This window comes from Mastigoproctus giganteus, chromosome 4, assembly GCF_048544385.1.
Source record: "Mastigoproctus giganteus isolate SK-2022 chromosome 4, ASM4854438v1, whole genome shotgun sequence".
In the NCBI taxonomy this organism is placed as follows: Eukaryota; Metazoa; Arthropoda; class Arachnida; order Uropygi; family Thelyphonidae; genus Mastigoproctus; species Mastigoproctus giganteus.
This window is the reverse complement of record NC_143578.1, coordinates 231737089-231761217: the sequence shown is the minus strand read 5'-3', so window position 1 is coordinate 231761217 and position 24129 is coordinate 231737089. Positions and strand designations below refer to the sequence as shown.

Genomic DNA, 24129 nt, shown 5'->3' with positions numbered 1-24129 from the left:
GCAGCTGGTTAACCTAAACACTGCGTAGTACAGATAGTGCTAAAATAAGGTTTTAGATACATCACTGCAGTTCACTGTTTTGTAAATAATGCCTTTTATCTCAAAGGATTGGAGATCTCCTGGAGAGGCATGGGTAAAAACAGAAGAAGGGTGGGAGAGAAAAAAGATTCTAGAAAGACTGAACAGGAACGTTCAGGAAAGGTAAGCCTTTGTTCGTTTTCCCGAAGTGCTTGCTGTAACTGTCTGAATAATCATTTGGAAAAGTGATTTTATGTTTCTGATTGAATTATCATATCGAGTCTCTCAGTGGAAAGGTGAGTACGTAATAGTAATTAAATAAATAAAATAAAACGAGTAAATGCTGTTGTAGAGTGAATGCACTGATGTTCTGTTCATCTGAATGCATCAGAGAATAAATGAAAGGAGAAGGAGTAGTTTCTTTCAAGTGTATGTAGGTTTACGAAATATTTCAGGCTGCTTGACTGCAAACAGCCTGCGAAAAAAAAAAAAAAAACTGTTCTCTGTTATAATCTTATTTTGTATTTTAGTTTTTAATTACATTTAAATAAAATACGAAGTTTAGTCCGTTATAAAAGGAAGTACTGTATTTGGACGTGGCTTTCATTTCACATCCTTCCCACTAAATTTAGATTCAGTGAATATGTGATAGAAGTTAGAACTCTTAAATATTTTGAGATTTATTCCATCCGAGCAGGCTGCGATATATGTTATTCTCTGATAGTCCTAAACGTTCCTTTTCTTTCTTTCTTTTTTTTTTTTTTACCAGTTTCGTAAAGATTACTGTCAACGAAAGCGATTATGCCCAAGGTTAATCAAGTGTGTGGGTCTCTATAAACAGAGATCACAAGTTTTTATAAATTGGCCCTCATTTCAGCTTCCCTTGTTATGCTGGGTCCTCAAGTGGTAAAAGTTATTTTCTTGCGTGTTTAAGGTGATTTATTATTATTTTTTATTTTTAGAGATCCTTTTTAAAAAAGGACCACTCTTAATGACGTAAACATGAGCCAAACTTTGAAAGATTGACACAGATGAAGGTCAGGAACAAGGTAGACACAAAACCTTGGTTGGAAACTAGAACGCGCGTCAGCTGTTGGATTCCCGTACACATTCTTTCATTCCATTTGCAGTCAGCTGTTGACTAACATGGCGGTGTGCCGGGATAGACAGAAACCTTCGGAACGTTGACTTGCGTTGCTAGGTATAAGCCACATCCAAATTGCTATCCAGTGATGTGTTAGGAATTTGAAACGCTGAGGAAATTGGGGGATGTAGTGGGCTAATTCACATATATAAGCGTTATAAGACATTTGGAATTGCATTGAATTTAATGGATAAAAGAGTTTGTTGTTTTGATCCATCCATATGGCAGTTTGACAGTCACTTTGACATTTTAATGCATTTTCCCAGCCCGACCTCGTTATATTTTTTTCTTAGTAACAGTTGGAAACTAGTTATAGAGAACGCATTACACCAAGTACACGTCTTTCACATTGACTTTTAAAAATATATTACACATAAGTACAAGCACTTGTTTTGTTTTATTGCTTTTTTTATTATTATTTAAGAGTTAGAATTCTTTATATTTGAAAGAATACCGTATATATAATTTCAAATGTCATAGTTTACACGTGTTATATGACGCAAAATTTAGTTTAAATTACTTATTATTATTATCCAGTAGTAAGTATATAACAGTGAAAGAAACAGACCACAAGAAGTGGACTGAGAGTCCAACCTACGCATAGCTCACAGACTGGTTCTTCGTGACCTTGTGCCACCGATTAGTACCAGCGTTCTGGCTTCTACTTCCAGCTGGAGCCAGTCATACGGTAATGATATAATTTGTAGCAGGGTTATTAACTTTTTGGTAAAGATATATGGAAAGGTATTTGTCCAGCTGATTATATAAAGAAAACAAAACCCTTTCATATGTCACGTTTTTAAGCAGTCGTAAATTCAGTGAAAATGGCTATATAAAATAAACAGTTAATAGAATAAATAAAAAAAACTTATTGATTTAAAATAAGTTTATTATTTATTCTTTTTTTGTAGCTCCTTGAAATGAAATTGATGTAGGTACACTTTTGCTTAATTAAGAGCACCAGTTTAAAAGAGTGATGTATGCATGAAATCTATTTCTACTAGAAATTTTTCCAACCACTGTAGGTAACCTCACCTTTTTTTTTTTTTTTTCTTTAATAATATAGATATCAGTGACTAGGTTTATTTAGATACTAACTAAAAAACTGAGTCCAGCAATGTTATTTCTGTGCTATAACAATATAAATTTAAGGATGCAGTGACAATATAAACTTAATGATCCAACCCTTTCTACCTTTCCCTTCCACTTTCACAATGTAAAGCAGTTCAACTGCTTTGAATGCCAAACTTAATGATTTAAAGCAAGCGTCTTTTTTTTGTTTTTTTTTTTTTTTTTTTTAGCAAGATATAAGAAGGGGGGGGGGGGTGTTGATGAACTAGTGTTTAAGTAATAATTTTTATATTAATTTTCATAGCAATATTATCCAGTATTTTTACTTTGTGAATGTATTTTTTTTATTTCCTTTTGAATGTGATTTCCCACTGTAATTTTGATGCATGTTTTTTTTTTTTTTTCACGTAAATTGACCTGTTCAGCCTTTTTTTTTTTTTTTTTTTTAATGTTACATGGGGTCTACTTTTAAATCCTATGCCAATGGCTGTCACCAGTGTATTGCAAAGCCCTGTAAGCTTGTGATAGAATTACACATGGGCATATATTTTGAACCTTATTTGTATAGACTGACTTAAATTTTATTTTGATTTTATTCAATTTTCACTCTCTAAACTTTTGTTTCAGTATATGGCAGTTCAAGGAGACATGTTGCCTCACTGTTGCTCTGGAGTTAGTTCTGAAAAATTTTAATCTATTCATTCTTCTAGTTTTTTTTTTTTTTTTTTTGGAAATTAAACAACCTGCAAAGAAACATCCTGTCTCACTGGTCTGATTTCCCACTGGCTTGTGAATGCCATTTTAAAGCTGTACCCTCAAAGTGTAAGGAATACTGAATTTTGTCATGTGCCCATCATAAACACAAATGACATCACTCACACTGCATAATGGAAGAGCTGAAGACTAAAGACGGTTTTCACCTCTTCAAGCCTTCAGTAAGCAGTGGGTGCTGTTTCACCAGATGATGAGCCATCTAGTATTGCCTGATGTCACAGAGGAGTGACATTCCTCTGTGTGATGTGGATGCCACACATCAACCCCTATTCACATTGGTTCACACCTGGTTGGTCATCTCTAGTATACTATCTGCAGTGTTTCACACTTTTCACGTGATGGTTTACCCAAGGTTTCTAATAGTACCACCATCATGAATGTGCAATCAGAGGATCTCGCTATCACATAACAATCACATACCACTGAAATTCAACAAAATGGGGCCTGAATATCTGTTTCATCAGCATTTTAGGCTCCCAGGTAGCAAGCTCTGGCCTATCATACCTTGAAGAATATCTCTGAGAGGTCCCAAGAACTAACTGCCTGGAGATTGGCATTTAAGAAGTTAACAGTGGATGTTCAATGAGTTAAAGCTGTGTGTGGAAAGGTTTCCCAAATTGGGGTGGAATGTAGTGTGCTGTCATGCAAAACTATTAATAGGATTCAAAATCAGTAGGAAGAAATCTATGTACAGGAGGAAAATAGTGAGAGAGAGAGCGAGCGAGCTGAACTGTGGGGAACACCAGCCTTACTAGAGAAGTTAGAAGACAGTCATCTACCATCATCTGCATTGAGTGGTCAGAAATAAAAAAAAAAAAAAAAAAAACACTTAATTACCCAATTGCAAAAAAGCAATCACCAATCCAGTATAAAAGTCTTCTAAACAAGCTCCCATAAGGTTGAGAGCTTGCTTAGTAGACCTTTATGTCAAATGCAGGTCATTAATATACATGAGGAAAAGAGGGAGGAGAAAGAACTGAACCTTGGGCAAAACCAGCATTATTAGAAGACAGAGCCATCACTTGTGGGGATTAGTCAGAGAGAAAACAGTTTTTTTTTCCTTCTGCCAATTGGGAAAAAAAAAACACACTGCAATCTATAAGATGGAGGCTTATTTAGAAGACTTTTACACCAAACATAATCAAAAGCCTTAGAAATGTTAAGAGCAACTGCTTGAGTTTCACAAACTTTTCCATCAAATTTGTCCAAAGAGGAGTAACACAAGCCATAACACCATTGGAATCGATATTGTAATCATTATTCAGATGGATGGTTTTGAGATTTTTTGAGCTGGCAGTTGATGGATTTCTCCATTACTGTGGAAAGTGTGGAGGTAAATGAAATGGGACAATAAATAGGAGGGATTTGTCACCATTTTTAGGAAATGGCATGAATATGAGCCAATTTCCATGCACAAGGAAAAAACACCAGTGGGATAAGAAAGTGTAGAAAGATGACACAGGATATAAAGAAGCAGCAGCTCAGGAATACATGTTGAGAACAAGTAGAGAAATGCCATTATCATCAAGATTTTCAGAATTCTAACATCCTTTTCCACTGTGAGAAGACCAGTGGAGTGTGCTTGGTTATGGTAGGAGGCAATTTATCAAGATTGTTGATATGAGTTAGAAAAAAATTTGGATACCAGTAAGTTGGCCTTATCAGCTGAGGATGCAATAAAACCATCAGGATGTAACAGAGGTAGGGTAGTAGGAGTATAGATGGACAAAAGTTGCAACTAGGAGCTTTGGCAAGAGTCCAGAATGTTAGACAAGAAATTCAAACTTTATTTTAAACATGCTACTCTTAATCTTGTTTGAAATAATCTAGATTGATTAATAACAATTTTACAGATGTTGCAAGCTGAAGATTTGGATACAAGCCACTCACTACATTCTTACCTTGAATAGCTGTAGCACATTTTTTTGGAAAACCAAGTTGTGGATAAATAAAATGGCAGTATAAATAAAAGAACACTTAGGGCTTCATAATAATAAGAATAATAATAAATAAAATATAGTCTTTAAAAAGAGTGTCAAGCTAAATGTCTTATTGGAAACATAATACAAAATATTTTTTACCAGTACTAATCGGCTTACATTTAGCACTGGTCATACATGATCAACTGAATAATATCTTGAGTTCTCATCTACTGAATATACTCTTCTTGAATCAATGACCTTTGCAATTAAAAGTGATGCTTTTGTTATGTTTTATTTCTTGTACACTGAAATTCTGTATTCCAGAATGATACTGTTTCTAATATTCCAATTACGTTGGCATTAATTTATTTAAACCAGTAATTGATTTATTAACTGTATTCCAGGAATATAAAAATGTGCAAGTCTGTTTCATGTTCTCTGTAATCCCAACACATCCCATGTAATTATTTGAGTGTCTCCAGACAATTTTTGTAAACTGGATATCCATTGTTGTAGCATTTTCCATATACAAGTTGATGGGGAAAGGCACTGTTATAGATAGTTATGTGAACTTTGTAAAGCAGCATTCACCTATGTTAAATTCCAATTCTAGAAACGTTCATAAATAAATTTTTATGAACTGGAAGTTATCACCTTCAAATTGCCTTGGACCTGCACACATTTTTCTAACCACAGAAACATTTCTGGAAGTCATCTTCTATAAGCCTCCTGAATCTCTTCAATGGACTTAAATAAATACACTTTTCAGTTAGGGAAGAAAAAAGTCATATGGGGCTAAGTCTGGCAAGTAGGATGCACGTTCACACACAAGGATTTTTTTTTTTTTTTTTTTTTTTTTTTGTCTATAAACTGGTGAACAGAGCAACACATTGTGTGCTGGAGCATCCAACCATCTTTCCACAATTTGGGTTTCTTCCTTTTGAAAATTTTCATGCAGCCCTGTCAGAACTTCAATCTTCTGTGTGAATTGGTGTGACATATTCACCCATAATTCCTTTAATATCAAAGAAAACAAGAAACATGGTTTTTCACTTTTGATTTCAACATTCTTGCTTTTTTGGTCTGGAGGATTATTTTGTTTTCCATTGCATTGGCTGTCATTCAGTTTCTGGGTTGTACTGGAACAACCAACTTTCATTGCAAGTAATTATTGTACTCAGAAAGTCTGGATCATCTTCAATTTTATTTTTCAAAACATCTTCACTAGCTTGGAGTCTTCTGATTCTTTGATCATCATTTAAAATATCTGGCACAAATTTTTCTCATGCCTAAGTTTTCAGTTAAAATATGTCTGTTTCTTTATTCAATATTGATTAGAAGTAATCATTGTTTAAGCATTTGAATGGTTGCATCAGAACTAAATATCCTTATCTGGTCCATATTTTTTATCAGTTTGCATGAATAAGATGGTCTAGTCATTCATAGTCTTCCACATTCTATCTCTCTTCTAAAACTATTTTATGCCATTGAAACACATGAGCTCTTGACATAACTTGTTACTTTCAGTTGGTGTTTTCTTTAGTTTTGCTAAAAATTTGAGGCTGATTTATTTGATTCTTTTTTTTTTTCTGTCATTTTTCTGGCAAACTGCAAAAATAAGGTAATGAAAATCTGTCTCACTGCAAAGTGAATGAACATGACTTGGCAGACAACTAAAGAAGAGTCCAATGTCAACTGCTGTGCCTCTGTTTCAAAGGTGACACTTGGCACGTAGTGGCTGTGTGCTCAGTCTCATTTATTTATATAACCACACCTCATATAAGAAACAGTACTGTGCTGATTTAGGGGATATAAAATTTGGATATATAGTGTGATTATATAAAGAAAGGATATACCTGAGTCACATGGAGGAAGAAATTGAACTTTTGACCAAGAAGCACCCATTTGAAATTTCTTATAAGAAAGAATTATCTCTATAATGCTGAGTCGTTCTGGTGTGATATCAGCATTAGGAAAACAAAAATCAATATGAGTATACGATATGGAACAAAAATGAATTTCTATACAGACAAATGGAGCAGATTAGAAAGTCTCATTATGAAGGATTTTCCTGATGGTGGCATAACTAGGGTGAGGTAGGTAGGGCACATGCCCTTGGTGCCAAATGTGGGGACTCCATTTTTGTGGTTAAAAATGAAAAAATCAGCCAGAATTTTAAAGAAGTTTTCAAGAGGTGCCATTTTTTTTTTTTTTTTTTTTTTTTTTTTTTTTTATTTGCCCTAGGCACCATCAACCCTAGTTGCACCTCTGTTTCCTGATAACAATTGGAACTTGTGAGTTGATTGTTCTGAAAATTAAATATGAAAATCCTACAATTATGACAGATCATGTCAGTGAAATTATACTTGTAGGGATGAAATCCTTTATTCTACACTCCACCTTTGTTTAAATCTTGGTTTTCCAATAAATCAAGGCTGTTCAAGGTAAGAATGTTAAATATTGCAACTGGCTTGCATCCAAATCTCCTGGTTCACTTTCTGCCTACACCAAAACTCATAACAATTATAAATAAAATTTATTAATCAGTAATTAACTGTAAAGAAAAGTTATTAGTCAGTTCAAATGGTAATCAAGCATTCCGATCTCTTTCCAAAGCTTATTTGGCTGCAACTTTTGCTCAATTCTACTCCCACCATCTGTTCTGTTAAAACCTGATGGTTCTATTGTTACTTCAGCTAAAGATAAAGCCAAACTGCTAGCATCCTTAACTTTTTTTTTTTTTTTTTTTTTTTTAACTTATCTATTGATAATCTTGCAACTGATGCAAGCCAGTTGCAAGATTATCAACAGATTAGAATTTTGAATGAAGACCACATAAAACATTAAATATCAGAATTTTGAAGTCTTGATGCCAGGTCCTGATGGTACGTCTTTTTTTTCTCAAAACCTGTGTTCCTGAGTCTACTACTGTTCTTTATTGCCTTTTTACACTTTTTATTCCACTGGTGTTTTTTTCTTCTGCTTGGAAATTTGCTCATATCCAGCCAGTTCCTTAAAAGGGCAATAAATCTCTCCCATCCAATTATTGTCCCATTACACTTACTTCTACTCTTTCTAAAGTAATGGAGAAACCCATTAACTACCAAGTCCTAAACTACTAGAAACCTTCCATCTGATCAATAATTGCTAGTATAGATTCTATCAGTGTTAATCCACTGGTAATATACTTACGTTACCCATTTATGGGCAAATTCAAGAAGTTGCTCTTGACATGTCAAAGGCTTTTGATCATACTTGGCATACAGTTCTTCTAAATAAGCTTCCATCTTATGGGTTGTCAACTGTCTTTTGTATTTGGGTATTCAGTTTTCTCTCTGACTAAGAGTGATGGTAGATGGCTCTCTGCCTTCTAGCTTCTCTACCAATGCTAGTGTTCCTCAAGGTTCAGTTCTTTCTCCCACTCTTTTCCCCTTGTATATTAATTACCTCCTTCCATTCACTGGAAATCCTATCTATAATTTTTCTGATTATAGCACATTGCATTCCACCTTCCAGTTTGAAAAACCTTGCCATATACAAATGTCTTCAATTCTCAAATATCTACTACCAATTCCTTAAATGCTGATATTCAGGTAATTTGCCAGTGGGGCAAAGATTACTTAGTTAATTTCAGTCCTTCTATATATATCCTATCTTGTCTTATCTTGCAAAAAAGGATTCTTCTGCTCCTATGCTTATCTTTGACAATACTCAGATTCCTAAACAAGATCAGATATTTCTATCAGGGATTACCCTGACTTCTAATCTTTCTTGGCACAAGCACATCATAAATATTACTTCCTCTGCATAAAAAAAAAAAAAAACTGATTTATCTTTTGCTCTTGGCATTACTTTTCTTATAAACATCTACTCAATCTGTCCAAATCTCAAATCTTGCCTTACCATGGAATATTGTTCCCACATTTGGGGCAATGCTCCCTTTTAATCTCTCTCTCTCAGGCTTCTAAACTGCATTCAGAGGAGGACAGTTAGGTTAATCAATGACTGTTAGTCTCCCCACTCTGTCTCATAGACATTCTATTTCTGCTGCATGCCTTTTCGATAGATACTGCCATGGACACTATTCTTTTGAAGTTGGCTTCTGTAATTCCCCATTTCTCTTCCAAACATGTGCTGCAACCAATCGGCATTCTCTTACTATTCAATTTTATACTTACAGAAACAACTTTTCTTCTTCCTCGTTTATTCCTTCAGCTTCAGTTTTTTTGGAACAACCTCTCTTCACACATTTCTCAAATTATAATCTACAGAAATTCAAGTCTAATGTCAACAAGTATCCTTTAATCCTCTCAGCTTTCAACCCATGCATAGTACTAAGTACTGTAGGTTCTAATACCTTTTTGTGTTTGGGGGTTTCATTAAAAAAAATTGCACTAATAACCTTCTATAATATAGGATTTTAATAATATTAAATTCTACAGAAGATTCACATTGTATCATAAGAAAGAATGCAGATAAATAGAATCTTAGCATATGCATATTTTAAAGAGTTGTGACATGTTAGTTTTAAATCTGTGGGATATGCTATGTAGGAAGCTTTATTAAGGCTTCCTACATAGCTGCACAAAGCAAAGGAATGGACCACACTCAGCCCATGGGTTGGAGACCCCTTGTGTATAGGAGAGTGATATTCTTGATCTTGTTATTAGCAACGATTTATAATTTAAGAAGAATGTTCATGTAAAGGAACGGCTAATGGGCACAGTTTATTAATCTGTAATTTATTCAGAGAAATTGCTACTTTAAAGATGAATAAGAAATAATGGTTGTATACATCTTTTGAAAATTGTATGTAATTTGTCAAAATTACAAATTTTGACAGATACAAATTCTAAATAGGAAACTTTCAATTAAGTCATTCTAAAATTAAGTTTTAATGCACAAAAAAAATAAAATAAATATTGTGGAAGGTGTAGTGTAGCCCAAAATGCAAGGCAAAAAGCACTGATAATCTTAGTGGCAGAGAAGACTATCTCAGGCTAATAAGTAGTCCATGATAAAGTTATTTTATTTTATTTTATTAGTTATAAGAAGTCTTGTGACTGAGAATGAAAAGAATTTCCTGATAACATGAACAAAGTTGTTAATGACAGTAACAACAGTATGCGGCTGTCACAGGATCTAGAAAAGTTGGGCAGATGGGCTGAGAGGTGGCAATTGTAGTTTAACATTGACAAATGCAAAGTACTGCATATCGGTATCTAATCCCAGAGAGAAGTACCAACTGTGTGGTACTATGCTCAGGGTAGTAGAGAATGAAAAAGATCTTGGGGTAATTATGCAGTCAGGTATGAAATTTTCTGAGCAGTGCAGACATGCTGGCAGAGCAGGTCTTGTCAATGATATTGTATATGGTAATGGTCGGGTCACACCTTGAGTACTGCATACAAGTCTGAAGGCCTCATTTTAGGAAGGATGTAGAGTTGCTAGAATGAGTACAGAGAAAAGCAACAAGATTGGTGAGGGGAACAAAGGTGTGCTCTTACCAAGAAAGGCTTAAGTTCTGAAAATTGCAGCATCTGGAGACTAGGCACCTGTGAGGTGATCAGATTGAGGTGCTGAAAGCTTTAAATGGTTTTAGCAAGCTCAATGCTGATGGGATTCTTCCTCTTGCTCAGATTATGCATTTGAGGAGACAAATTCAAATTGAGGAAAGATAGTTGCAGAATAGATGTGCAGAAATTTGCCTTTAGCCAGCAAGTGGTTCATTGCTGGAACAAACTTCCATCTGTTGTTGTGGAAGTTGATAGCTTAAATAAATTCAAGGAAGAACTTGACAAACTTTTGGAGCAGATGGAGAAGTGAATGGGAAGTGGTTTTTTTTTTTTTTTTTTTGGCTGATACTGTATAAGCTTGCTTTCTTGCATCATATGCTAATGAATGAACTGCATTGGCCCACTTGATATAATCATTAGCAATATTTGATAACTTGTTTGATAAGCTGATTAAATATTTTGAATCTACACTTACATGTAAAGAAATTTAGCAATTTAAGTTCCAGTAAAATAAATAGTAACTGGGAGTTGAATGGATTAATGATAAGTAAAAGGAACTGAAAGAAAAATAATGGTTAAAAGAGAACAAAGTAATAACAGTTAATGGAAAATATACAATTAAAGGAAGCAGCAGAAGAGGTCATCAAACTTTTAGCCATAATAACTGAATATTCTTCAGTTCACTCAGCCCTTGTAGATGGAAGATGTGTAAAAAAAAAAAATCTCCCCTATTCATTAAAGGTGATTTAATGGTCAAATGAGTAACTACTGAGCTGCAAGTCTGATTTCTTTGTAAGGTGCACTTGGGTTCCTCATTTAAGAATATAATACAGGATCTTTTAGATCCAAATGGGATTATAGAGTATTGTAAGCATGGCTTTGTTAAAGTGAAATCATGTTTTACCAATCTCATTAGCTACCCTGAGGTTGTCACAATAGAACTTTATGCAAGAATAATTTTAGTATAATTTACTTAGCATTTTAAAAAGCTTTTGATACAGTTAGTTTCACATGAATGACCTGTATATAAATTGGAGCAATGTGGCATTAGTGGCAAATTACTACTACAGACAAAGGAATGGTTAACTGGTAGAGGAACAGTGTGCTTATAAATGGCCACTGCTCTTCATGGATCACTGTTGAAATAAGATTGTACAGGGTTCTATGTTCCTCACTGTTTGTAATATTTATTAATGTGATGATATATTTAGTTTTACATCTAAGTTTAAAAAGGTAGGAATAGTAGATAATGATAATATGCTTATTGCAAACAAAATCTGGATAAATTATTTAGATGAACTGATTTTAAAATGGCACTTGCAGTATAGTATTGGATAGCAGTAACCCTAGAATAATATAGTAAATGTACATACTTGATTATTAAAAATAAGATATTTTATATGAGCAATCCATTTCATAAAATAGAATATTTTATGAAATGGTGTGTGTTTCTGCTTCTAGTCATGTGCTAGCAGCTGTGGTTAACGAGAAATTTTAACGTTTTGACTAAACTTTATTTAGAGCAAAAGTTTAATTTCACTTGCAGATTTTTTAGAGTATTAAAAAAAAAAAAAAAAAAAAAAGGTAGCTAATGGTGATGAAGTAATGTCAGGAGAAAGAGTTTGACTGGCACAAAAAAGGCTTAAAGAAGATGTCTATGATGGTGCAAAAAGTAGTCCTCTTATCACCCACAGGATCCTCCAAATAGCACTTGGATGAATTGGTTCATTCAAATAGGTAATTGACTGTGAAGCTTAAGAATTAATTTATCTAAATGAACAATCATTCTTTCAGAATGAGTGTTCCTTACTGCAGTTCAGCCTGGGGGTAAGGACTATTTAACACATAGACAAAGGTGGAGGCTAAAATGCAATGTGGACACAAGGAGTAATGTATGTTCCAAATCTCAACTTCTTGGATCACATAGAACATGCTCAGGGGAAAAACTTTTTAATACTTCCCTCTTAGTTTAATATATTTTGTATTTTGCTCTTGTTTTGAAAATCAGTTTGTATTTATAACTGAACTATAACCATTATCAATCATAATCAATACAGGGACATTCATCATTGCCACTGTAATAGTTGTGATTGATCACAGAAAGATATTAGGATTTGATTCCCCCTTTCTAGAAACTTTTTTTTTCTTGTTAAGTATATGACAGAGCTGCCAAGAATAGGCATTCCTGGCAGCTCTGCAATATTTCTCATGTTCTTGGGTGTCTTTCCACATAAATCAAACATCTGATAATACCAGGTGATTAGTTTATTTTTTTATATATATAAAGCAACCCTGCATATTTTATTTTGCACCTAGCTTCACTTTTCCCATCAGACAGCATAAGCTGGAGTGTGTTTGATTTCTTTGACAGAAAATAAGTATACTAAGGATGTTTCTTTTGCATCATATGACATCTTATGATCTTCAATAATTGTTGAACAGAAAGATTAAAATAATTTTACATGGTTTTAAAATAAAGAATAACCACAGACCATATTGCCCTAAGGACACATTGGATGATTCTCAATACTGTAAAATGATGGAAATTATTTTAACCCCTTTTTAATATAACTTAGTGCTTACAGCCTCAGCTAATTTTTAATTTATCTGCCATGGCAACTTAGATTGATGCTTTCTTCTTGCATTTTTTAGTACTTATGCATTTCTGCTGTGTACACAAACAGGGGTCCAACTGTGGGCAAGGGAATGATGGACAGATTTTCCTTCAGGATTTGGGCTAAAATAAACCTTTTGAGGTCGGGTGACTGTTGGTGTTTGTACCAAAGCCCATAAACTTATGATTCGACTTTGGTCAGAAGAACAGAATTGTACCTTTGTAGTAGTAGAGCTGACCTTGCAGTGTTTTATTTTTATCATTTATTATCAGTGAATTTTTTTTTTTTTTTTTTTTATCGAATAGTCGTAGTTCTGTAACTATTCGGAATCAGATACAGTTTATATAATTTTTTTTTTTTTTGTATTCCTTTTAAGTCCTGAAAACTGTTGATTTGTAAATATATATTTACAAATTAGTCCAAGGTAAATTCATTCATATATTGGGTAAATAAATCCAGAGGTAAAAGAATGGAATCTTTGTCTTGAAAGTAGACATGATGATTTAAGCTAAATATTCCTGTGTGGGATCATTCTAGGTAAATGCAAGGTCAGCCTTTCTATGCAAAAAAATTGTTTTGTCTGTCAACTGTACTGCCTCACTACAGCCATTTCTGGAAGTTTCTAGCCACACTTTTCAGTTTCATAAAAAAAAAAAAAAAAAAAAAAAAAAAAAAAAATACAAACCTTCCTGCAACCTGTGTAACAGTACTATGTCACTTAATACTGTGCATGGGTTTAAGACCATGATGACAGAAGATGTATTTGTTTACATTAAACTTGAATTTTTGTAGATCACAATTTTAAAGGAAGCGGTATTTGTTGAATGAATGTTTTTCTGAAAGGAAGTAGAAGGAATAAATGAGGAAGAAGGTAAGTTGGTTCTTTAAGTTTGGTGTAGAAAATTGAATGTATGCTGATTGCTTGAGACATGTCTATACTAGCTTGGAAGAGAGTAGCGAAAATGCATATGCCACTGAAAGCATCAATAGAAAAGGCACACAGCAGAAGCTGACTTGTATGAGTAAGAGTGGAAAGACCTTTGTAAGAGACGGGCATTAATTAAACTGACTGGCCCTTCTTTTGATTGGAGTCTCTCACCAGAGTTTTTGGGAATACCACCTGCGATATGACAGGAAACAATGACTAATGGTTATTTATTTATTTATTTTTTTTTTTTATATGTAATGCCCAGAACAAAACTTTTTTTTTTTTTTGGGATGCAAAAGAAACGGTATTTGTGATGTGCCTATTTCAAGAGAGGGAAAGGGATTAGAAGTAAAGGTAATCAATCCCTAATACAATTGTGAATTCGTCTAGAAATTTGTGCATTATAGATGAGCAGAGGTGCTGTATTAAAAACATAATTACTTATCTCTCATTATGAACTTTTGGACTAGGAGGCCTGATAAGTTTGCTGAAGGTCTGCATGCCTTTAGATACATTTAAAGTCATGGGGCCTGGCAGAGCCAGTAGGGGACAATAAGTCCCCATCTCAACACCAAATAAAACAAATACTGGTGTGTGTTAAATTTTGAGATAACTTAAACCCTAAATTCAAGCATAATTTTCATATTTTTGTATGACCCAAAGAATAACCCACATTTTAGGTTTTTTTTTTTTACTCCATTACTGTAAATCCCATCACCTTCATCCTGTCTCTCTACCCCCCCACCCAAGAGCAAGTCTGGATTAGTCAGTCTCTCACAAATTATTTTATTTCACCTTCCTAGATTATTTTTTAAGAACTTAATTTAAGCTTATATATTGCCTAAATGACCGTATTTCAACGGATGCTATACTCCCTGAATGAATTCTATTTATACTGCCGCTACTCGCATACCGTCACAAAAAGCATAATTAGGGTATGGCGACCCTGGCTCCAGCCACAATACCCGATCCATCATAGATGTAAAATAGTTAGACTTAAAATAATTGAATTTATAATTTATTTTTAAATAATTACTTTTATATTTATGAAAAAGGCGCATTTTTGCTATTTGGCCATAGGTGTCAAAATTCTTACTTTCGCTTCTGACTATCAGTACATAGCATATCGTGACTTCTTTCAGCCGTCGTTAATGTATTTTATTTTCATATCTTCCTTAGTGGTTTTAAGTAGTCTGCTACAGTGTTTATGTTCACCTGACACATTTCTTTGGAGTGCGACAAATCAGGAAGTGCTAGTGGACGGAAGATAACCATCAGAAGCCAGTGTACATGTGTAGCCTTTAGGTGTTTGGAATGCGGTTGTTAATATTTGGTTGGCTGATCGCCGGAACTTGTGCAGCAATCGGTGTATCATCCAGTGTAGTAATAAGACATCATTGGAATTTCATGAGAGGAGATAGACAAATCATTATCGGAAACTTCCCGACTGTATCATGCTTTCCGCGTTTAACACCCAGATGTTGAGAAAGTCATGGCTGCAACTTTTGTATTACTGACTCACTCCAACGTTTGCATCGACCGTAACATGGTAAAACTTTAAGCAACTTAGTTCATTGTTCCCTAAGCTTTAAAAAGTGAGGTCATTCACTTAAGCTGTATCAACTAGCAACCGTTATTTTCCTGGAAATGCTTATTTACCCAAGATGATCAAGTTGTTTCCAGAGTTTCTGATGAACGCATGCTTTACGGGTCAGCAAGCAAAGAAGGCTTTCCTTTCTACTGAACGAGTCTTTCCACCCAATTAGATACGTGACCTACTTCACTGCTTTCATAGACATGTGCAAGTGATACCGAAGAGTGTGCATAAACAGATTGGACTATCCAAATGATAGTGACAACACGTTTGCTGGCTTTGTAAATAGTCCTCTTCTTTATGATGTTATCTGGTGCGTGTCCTTTTAGCTCTTCTGTATCTTGTTATAACTTATGAATCAGCCAAGAGCCAAACGAGTTTCGTGACATCATTTACTTTTCCGGCTAATGGTTTATTAAACTGAAATAGTTCCTTGAAGTCGAAAATAACTGCCTCTTCCTCTTTTAGTGAACCTTCGCACCTTGTGTTGTCGCATTTTCCTAGTGATGCAGACCACAGTATTTCAAAACCGTGTTGGCTATTGCTCAAACTCTGCAATATTGGGACTATTCACATCAATTAACAATTCCTTCTCCAAAGAAACTACCCTAACTATAATCGACACTTTGGAGGATCACATCATCCTTCAGCATGCTATTTGAATGGTGCGGCGCTGGAGGTTCGCAAAAGAGGCACTTGCCGCAGGCTCCGCTTAAAATAGTCCCTGCTAGATGCGCTATTGCATATACTTATATATGCGTGTTAAGATGCGATATGAATTAAGCGCTGTTACAAGGTTTTGCCTCAGGCGCCACAAACGCAAGGCCAGCCTGCTATTTGGGCTGTCCGTTAGAATGTGTACTGTTATATATATATATTCGGGTACTCTATATCTGGAAATTGTATTGTCTAAACATAGTAACACATGAATCAGCCGTTCATCTGGAATCAGTCTGAAAGCTGGCGTTTTCATCGAGATTTAATTGAGTGGCGAATTTGTGTCAAATTTGTTTCAGATTAAGGAAAAGTGCAATAGAAACGAAATGTTTAAAACTGGCTTTATCTTCAAAAACCATTGATTCAGTTGTTCGTCATATGGTTGAGAATGATTTGACGTTTAGCTGTCTACGAAATTGGTAATTAAATTGATATTTCTGATATTAGCAATTACCTAACATGTTAATCAATTTTAAAACAAGATTTGGGAATGCGAGTCGTTTGAGCCGAGCATCCTCATTGCGAAGATCACAAAGAGCAGCGAGTTCTCGAATGTCACGATCCTCGTCCTGGCTTGACAGAGATCCAGACACCGTGCTACTGCTGACCCACGTGGACTTTGTCTTCAATCATTATTGGTGACAAATCGTTAGTGTATGCTATATAAAAAGCCCACTCCTTTCCAAGTTCCAGAAAAGTAAAACAATTTTAATCAAATATGAATATCATTCTTATCGTATTTTTTTTTTATTACAATGCGTTGTTCATTAAAAATTCCACCCGCATGTTCGAACAGTAAGCCACGAATACTTCAAAATAGTTCTACGTAGATTGTGCTATGCTATTCGAAGAAAACGGCAGGAAAAGTTGCCTTCACCATTAAAGCGTGCATCATAACAACGCCCCTGCACACGGCTTTTCTGTTCAATGGTTCCTTGAGAAAGCATTCCAATGCCGAAGACTCCATCTCACCGGATTTAGTTCCCTGTTTCCCCCCCCCCCCTTTCTTTTGTAGGAGCTTAACCGCCTTGAGAGGTTACACATGAATAAAAATTTTTTTTATCACACCTCGTACAGTACTTATTAAAATTATTCGTGTACTGTCACGTTTAGAAGAACAAAAAAAAAAAAAAAAAAAAAAATTCTGTTTATACTCCGGGATCATCACATGGTCAGAGGAGTTCACAAGACAGCGCCATATTCAGCAGTCACGTTCTTGAACCCCTGTTCAATCGAAGCACGTATACTTACGTACCCCCATGCTTGACCACTCAGCTATGGGAATTTAAGATGTAAGACTCCCTTTTGACCCTAGCGACAGCAAAGAACCACCGTGGAACACTTCGACAATTCTTATGGGAGACAGCAGGAATTTGTGTCCAGTTTCTTCAGTGCCATCCATTTAGTTTTTAACAGGATGCAGAAACCTGCAGTAAATGCCTACTTATTGTAGGCTTTTGTGACCCCTGATAATTTAATTACTGTTAAATCACATATCCTCATTGCTATATCGCCCTTACTGAAAAGCAGCTTGAATCCGCTACTGTCCTTTGTGTATCTATATTTATGTTTATTGCATAATAGCAATAAAGATTATCTTATACCAGGTTGTTGTTGGGTTTTAGGAGCATCGGTGACTAAAGCCATGTGGTCTCAGGCGGGGATAGCATCGTTTTCGCTCCGGAGAAAAAACCATGCTATCCTCGCCTGAGACCAACTAACCCAGCCACGTTGTGAAAAAGTCCCATAAAAATTCCTCCCGTCATCGACGGAAATCGAACTCAGGTCTTTTCTACCCCGTGTACCTACCGAGTGATCCTACCAACTGTGCTACCCTTGAGGGCCATATACAAGGCGTAGCAATAATATTCCCGGATTGGTGCTGTTGCAGTTGTTCGATGAGTGAAAATAAACACAAGTGGTAGGTTGTAGTTCAGATTTCCTCCAACAGATAGTGGTGTAGGGATTATTCAATAGACTGACAGGTTGCAAGTAAATCAGTTTCGTTAGTAGTGTTAACGTTCAGTGTCACAATTTTGCATTGGAGCAACAAACAAATATCAAATTTTTCTTGAAACTAGGAAATTGTGTGGCAACAGAAACGTGTGAAACGTTAAGTCGTGCCAATAGCATAATTACCCAAAAAGTGAGTTTCCATCAACCTCTCGAAATTAGGACCGAGTTGTAGAAAAAGATCGTCGTTTCACCCTCAGTACGATGGCTGTTGACTTGGATATAGAATAAGGAGACGATTTGTCAATTTCTGCATGAAGGTTTGTGCCTCATGGATGAGCGGAAGCAATGAAGAGTGTCATCATGCGAAGACTTTATCCAAACTTCTCAAAACCCCGTAATTTCCTCGATGGTGTTGTCACTGGAAATGAGTGTTGGATGTTTCGGTACGTCTCGGAGAACGAAGCATTAGAGCATGCGGTGGACATCAAAATCATCACCAAAGCCTAAAACGTTTTCCGTTCAGGATCAAGATGATGCTGACCCTGTTTATCGATTAACAGGGCGTAATTCACAGGGAATTCTTACCTGAAGGAAAGAGTGGACGCAACGTTCTACGTACAGTTGCATCAAAGAATATTGAAGGCCGCAATTTTGAAAGAAAGGCAGCTCGTTCTTGTTGCAAGACAATGCTCGCCCATTCCGTACTTGTTGTGAAAACATTTCTGACAAAACATGTTATTGTACAGATCAACCATCCACTCTATTACTCCGATCTAGCATTAAGGGACTTCATCCTCTTTCCCAAGGTGAAAACTGCCCTCAAAGAAAAAAAGATTGGGGACATGGAGAAGAACGTAACCGCCAAACTGAACATCATCTCTTTCGACACCTTCGCTGACTCTTTTTCATAAACTTTTGGAACGTTGTAATAAGTGCATTCATTTAAGTGGTGATTACTTTGAATAAAAATGGAACCATTATTGAGCTCCTTCACTTTTTATTTCACCTGTACGGAAACCGTTGCCACACCTTGTATAGTCTGGTTTTCTTTAAACATATCTGTGAATCCCTGGCTACTGTTTTCGTGAGAGGAATATTGTGTATATAATGTATTTTTATTTAGTATACAATAAGGATACTTTATCTTTTGTAGTTTAGCATACATAACTGATATTAAAAATAAGGTATCTTATTTTTACGGCCTCCGTAGCCGAGTGGGCGGGAGTGCAGTAGCACACGCTCTTTGAGTAGACCGGGGTTCAAGCCCCTGACTGCTGAATACGGTCGATCTGCCAACCCGCACTGGACCAGCGTGGCAGATTATGGTCCATTTCCCTCAGCATGAATTGTTGAGGAGGCTTCCACCCTGCAGTGGGTTGATAATGGCTGCACTTTACTTTTTTTACTTTTATTAGAGAGAGTTCTATTGCATAAAATCATCCATTCGACCACTGGTTTAATTGAGTTACCATTGCATCCGGGTGGGTAGATTCAAATTGTGAATCTGTTGGATTGTTTTAGGATAAGCGCAATGCGCAATTGTGTTGTCTGCAAAATTAAACCTTGCGTTTATAGTTGGAGATCCATGAAAGGCAGGAGTCTAAAGCTACAGCTGTTCACGAGAGCCAGGTACGGTTCTCGCAGGACGATTTTTAATCGTGTATATTCGAACACGCGACGTGCAGAGCTTAATATTTACTGTTTGATTACACGGAAGACTGGAGTTTAAAACTACCGTCCCTTTTGAATGCGTTCCAAATTTATCTCCAGTGGTGAAACTACCATACCGCCAGCCTTCCACCTAGGCCTTGACGACTGGTTTGGCATGGTTGTTAAAGATCGAGGGGGGGGGGAATAGAATTTCTACTTCAACCACTGTTTACTTCCATTTTATATTGCGAGAGTTAGAACTTTTTTTTGATATATATATATATATATATATATATATATATATATATATATATAATTTTTTTTTTAAATAACTTTTCGTAATTTGTGAACAGCTTCCCGCCATTGGTCCGCAGACTAGCCTAAATTTTCTGGTTTCCAAACAGTGTTTGTAGTGCCAGTTGCTCAAAGGACAGCAAAAACCTCGCAGTTTTCCAATGTCTGTCAGTGAAGTTCTGTTTTCCGGGTTGTTTTGTTTTCCCTCTTCCTGGAGGATGTTTTATTTACTTTCCAGTCAGTCATCTTGAAGTTAAGCTGTTCATTCTGTGTACTGTTTCAGATCTGAGCTGACCCACTAATAATTATTGTTGACTTCCTGAAACTTTTTCGGATTATTTATTTTGGTGCTTACTCGTGGTTTCAATAATTAGAAATTTTAGTGGAAAGAAAAATTGCCTAATGAGAGAGAGAGAGAGAGAGAGAGAGAGAGAGAGAGAGAGAGAGAGAGAGAGAGAGAGAGAGGGATTTCTGCTATCTTTGTAAACTATTAACCTTTCAATACTGTGAAGTAATATCTTGTATATCCTTCCGCGGACTATTTTTATTTCTTCCTTACAACATGTACTATATTAATCACAGTATAATTTACGCATGTAAAAATAACAATGAACATGAAATAGGGCAAATGATATAAATATCTAATTGTTAATAATCGTATTTCAGTATAATTAAAACTATTCATAGAATCTAATTTGATGTGCCAGTAATAGAAACTTCATTATATGCTAGTCCAACGAACTTTGACTCAGTTTTTTTCCTGTCCATAAATCGAAAAGGGTTGGTCACAAAATAAACGAAATTTCAGAATGATATTCATTACACTTTTTAATATAACCAAATTAAAGTAAAATTTTAAATTATTCCTTCTTCACGCTGGCTTGATAGTTGTATTTGAGCACACCAGTATTTAAATACTTTTGCTGTGTAATTATTTTAAATTGATTATTTAAATCTATTTAAGAACTTATTGTTTTAAATATCAACTTCGTTTAAATATATCTTAACAAATATGCTTAAAAGACATTAACAGAGTAGCCTTAAAAAATATGCGCCATTTTGGAGATATATATATATATATATATATATATATATATTTTTTTTTTAAGAGGAATTAAATAAAATTGGACTTTAATTCATCTCTTAATTCTTTCCATCGAACTAAAAAAAACTGTGTGCAGTTATAAGTGTGTGTGTGTGTGTGTGTGTGTGTGTGTGTGTTCCCCTTCTATGTCACGGTGAATTAAAACTAATTTCAGTTATACCTGTTTAGCTTTGTGCACGACTCCCGAATTTAGCTGGCATGTTGAATATTACAACGTAGTAGTGATACTGTAGTAATGTTTTTGCTTTTGGGAGGTATTTGTCTGTTTATCGGCAATTTACTTTTTTTAAATAACGAAAGTTTTAGAAAACTCAATATTTTTATTTTTGTAAACAATATAAAAACATTTTAATAATATAATAATTAGGAAGAAATCACAAAGGATTTTTTAATATAATTTAATATTAAATTAAGTTCTGGATTTCTTTAACAACAAGAGGATATATTGAGTGGACTTCCCAGTCAAATATAGTCCATCGATGATTTGCCTGTCCCCCTCCCCACCTTCTCCTCAGTTGCAACACGCCAGCCGACTGTCGGCCCACTCAATTCCAAGCGTCGTCTAGTCCAGTGCATCCAAAGGTGTGACTGAACCATTGACCGGTGAGTCCCCATTACAGCAGCTGTTCTCAACCTGTGGTATGTGGAGCTATTTTTGTTGTTACGCGAAACAATTTATCGATGTTTCCTTCGCATCTTCGTTAATGCGAAATCTGGTTTATTCTCGTCTCAAAAATAGCTTCTAATAGGTGAATTCAAATTACTTTTCAATAGCAGACGTACAGAATGCTGTTATCATTATTGCGTGATAATGGGAGGGCGGAGTAAATCATTCTCTCCCCGAAATTTGTAAAAGACTCTCCACGCCAGGAATTTTAAAAGGATTATATTTTCTCCTATTAGTGAATTAAACTATTCTCGGAGGAGAGGAGGGGGATCCCGGATCAACACAGAAATATTAAGTATTTTCGATTTTCCCTAATGTTGTGCCCAATAGCCGAGCGCGAGAGTGCAGCAGCAGCAGCATACGCATTTGAGTTTACCGTGGTTCAAACGCACGTTACTGCTAAAGGACGATTACAGTTGTATTCATTATGATTAATTGTAGCTCCTCTGGTAATGGGTTGTACCTGGCTATAAGAACAACCTGGTTTATTGGGTCTTAACGAAATTTCGCAACAGTTTCAAAAGTATTACCACTTATATCAGAGTGTGGAATGCAGGATGTTGTAACAAAATGAACAAAAGTTTTAAGTGGAAACATTCATTATTGTTATTATTACCATCAGTTTAGAATTCACTCCTGGACAGCCACAGACAATATTGAACAAGTTGTTGCAGAACGCAATTTACAATAGCCCAACCCTTATCTACGCACGATATTTATTTTTTACCTGTTTATAAAATACACTAGCCCAAGACCATAAGGGCCTAATTATGGGAATGGAGAGCCTGAGGAGTAACTTTAAGGGTTTAGGCTGCTAAAAGAAGACCAGATTGTCAGGAGAATATCGCGGAAGCAAAACAGGATCATAAAAACATGTTTAAAGCTTTGTCTTCCTGAGAGCAGTGAGTTATGCATGAGATCAAGGGACTGGCAAACGTTTCAGAACGTGATGCTGAAACAAAGGTAATAATCGCGGTGTAACAGTATTAATTGGTAGTTATCTCTTAATAATCACTTTCAAGGATGGGGTGTACCAGTGCCGTCAATCCATGACGCCTTGGACTCTATCCAAGGCACTCGAAACCTAAATTTCAGTCGTGACTCCAGGGCTGTGAACCATTTGAATTAGCTTGATAATAAGCAAAGACTTGTTTCCCCTTCTAAAAAATTATAAAAAATATATATATTTCTCTTTTTACCTCAGTGATCCCTTGTATAATGAATTTATTCCACCTGATTCATCAGTTTATTAGCTGCTATAATAACTGTCACGAACAGCTAGAATAGTGGCAAAGCAAAATAAGCAAGTTCTGTAAGCACGACACAGCACATGCTAATGACTTCTCGCGAGGTCAAGTGTTCCATGCCAGTCTGATCACTTTTCTTGTTCGTGGTTAATCGTTTATTATGTACATTCTTTTCCTGTCAATTCCGGCAGACATAACATAATATTTTATTCAAAGACCACTAAAGAATGTGGCATTGCCCTGACACAAAGGTGTTTTTTTTTTTTTTTTTTGCAGTGTTCTTAAACCATAGTAACTCTCAATGTGTTCTGTGCTTGTGACTTAAGCACTGTCTGTCAAACACTCATAGCGATCTGTAGTAACTCACTGACAACGCTTTCAAAAAAAATAAATCGACCAAGGGAACCGTTTTTCCTAGATACTTCTTAATAAGTGTTTATTCTTCCAAGAACGCACGAACAAATCGCTGTCGTTGTAGGACAGATTTCGATCAAATTAAGCTTACTTGCTAGTAATGTTCAGAATGAACATGCTTGACATCCACAGTTATTGAGGGTAAAATCAAGCGGTTACTGTAATACATGTTTCTATGGTAGGCTATTTCAAGTATGTATGTGGCCTGTTTTTAGCGGCTCCAGGACCTGAGTTCATCTCCGCAAATTGTCTAATCTTGACTACAAAATCTGTGTAATCAGGGCCTGAAATGTGAGCAGCCAACACCTTAGCAACTGCTACCTGATGCCGTCCCAAGGCACGTGGAGCCGGACATAATCAACTATCTGCGCTTCGGTAGTGCGCTAAAATCCCGCATCCACTGGAGGTAGTGCAATACCAGTGGATGCCAGCAATCCCGTACTCAGGATGCCCAGTCCTGAGTACCAGCAGGAAAAAAAAATAATAGTAAATAAAAT

The 24129-nt window shown here is 35.6% G+C and overlaps 1 protein-coding gene across 2 annotated transcripts in view; it reads left to right on the top strand.

The window, feature by feature from the left end:
* The first annotated feature begins 29 nt into the window (after positions 1–29).
* LOC150087479 (F-box only protein 32) overlaps positions 30–24129 on the top strand; it is a 178005-nt gene continuing 153905 nt past the window's right edge. For both annotated transcript variants that reach the window (XM_090372097.1, XM_090372096.1), the window contains exon 1: positions 30–201. In XM_090372097.1, coding sequence (XP_090228223.1) covers positions 89–201 — 113 coding nt within the window. In that variant the 5' untranslated portion in view covers positions 30–88. The remainder of the gene's footprint in view (positions 202–24129) is intronic.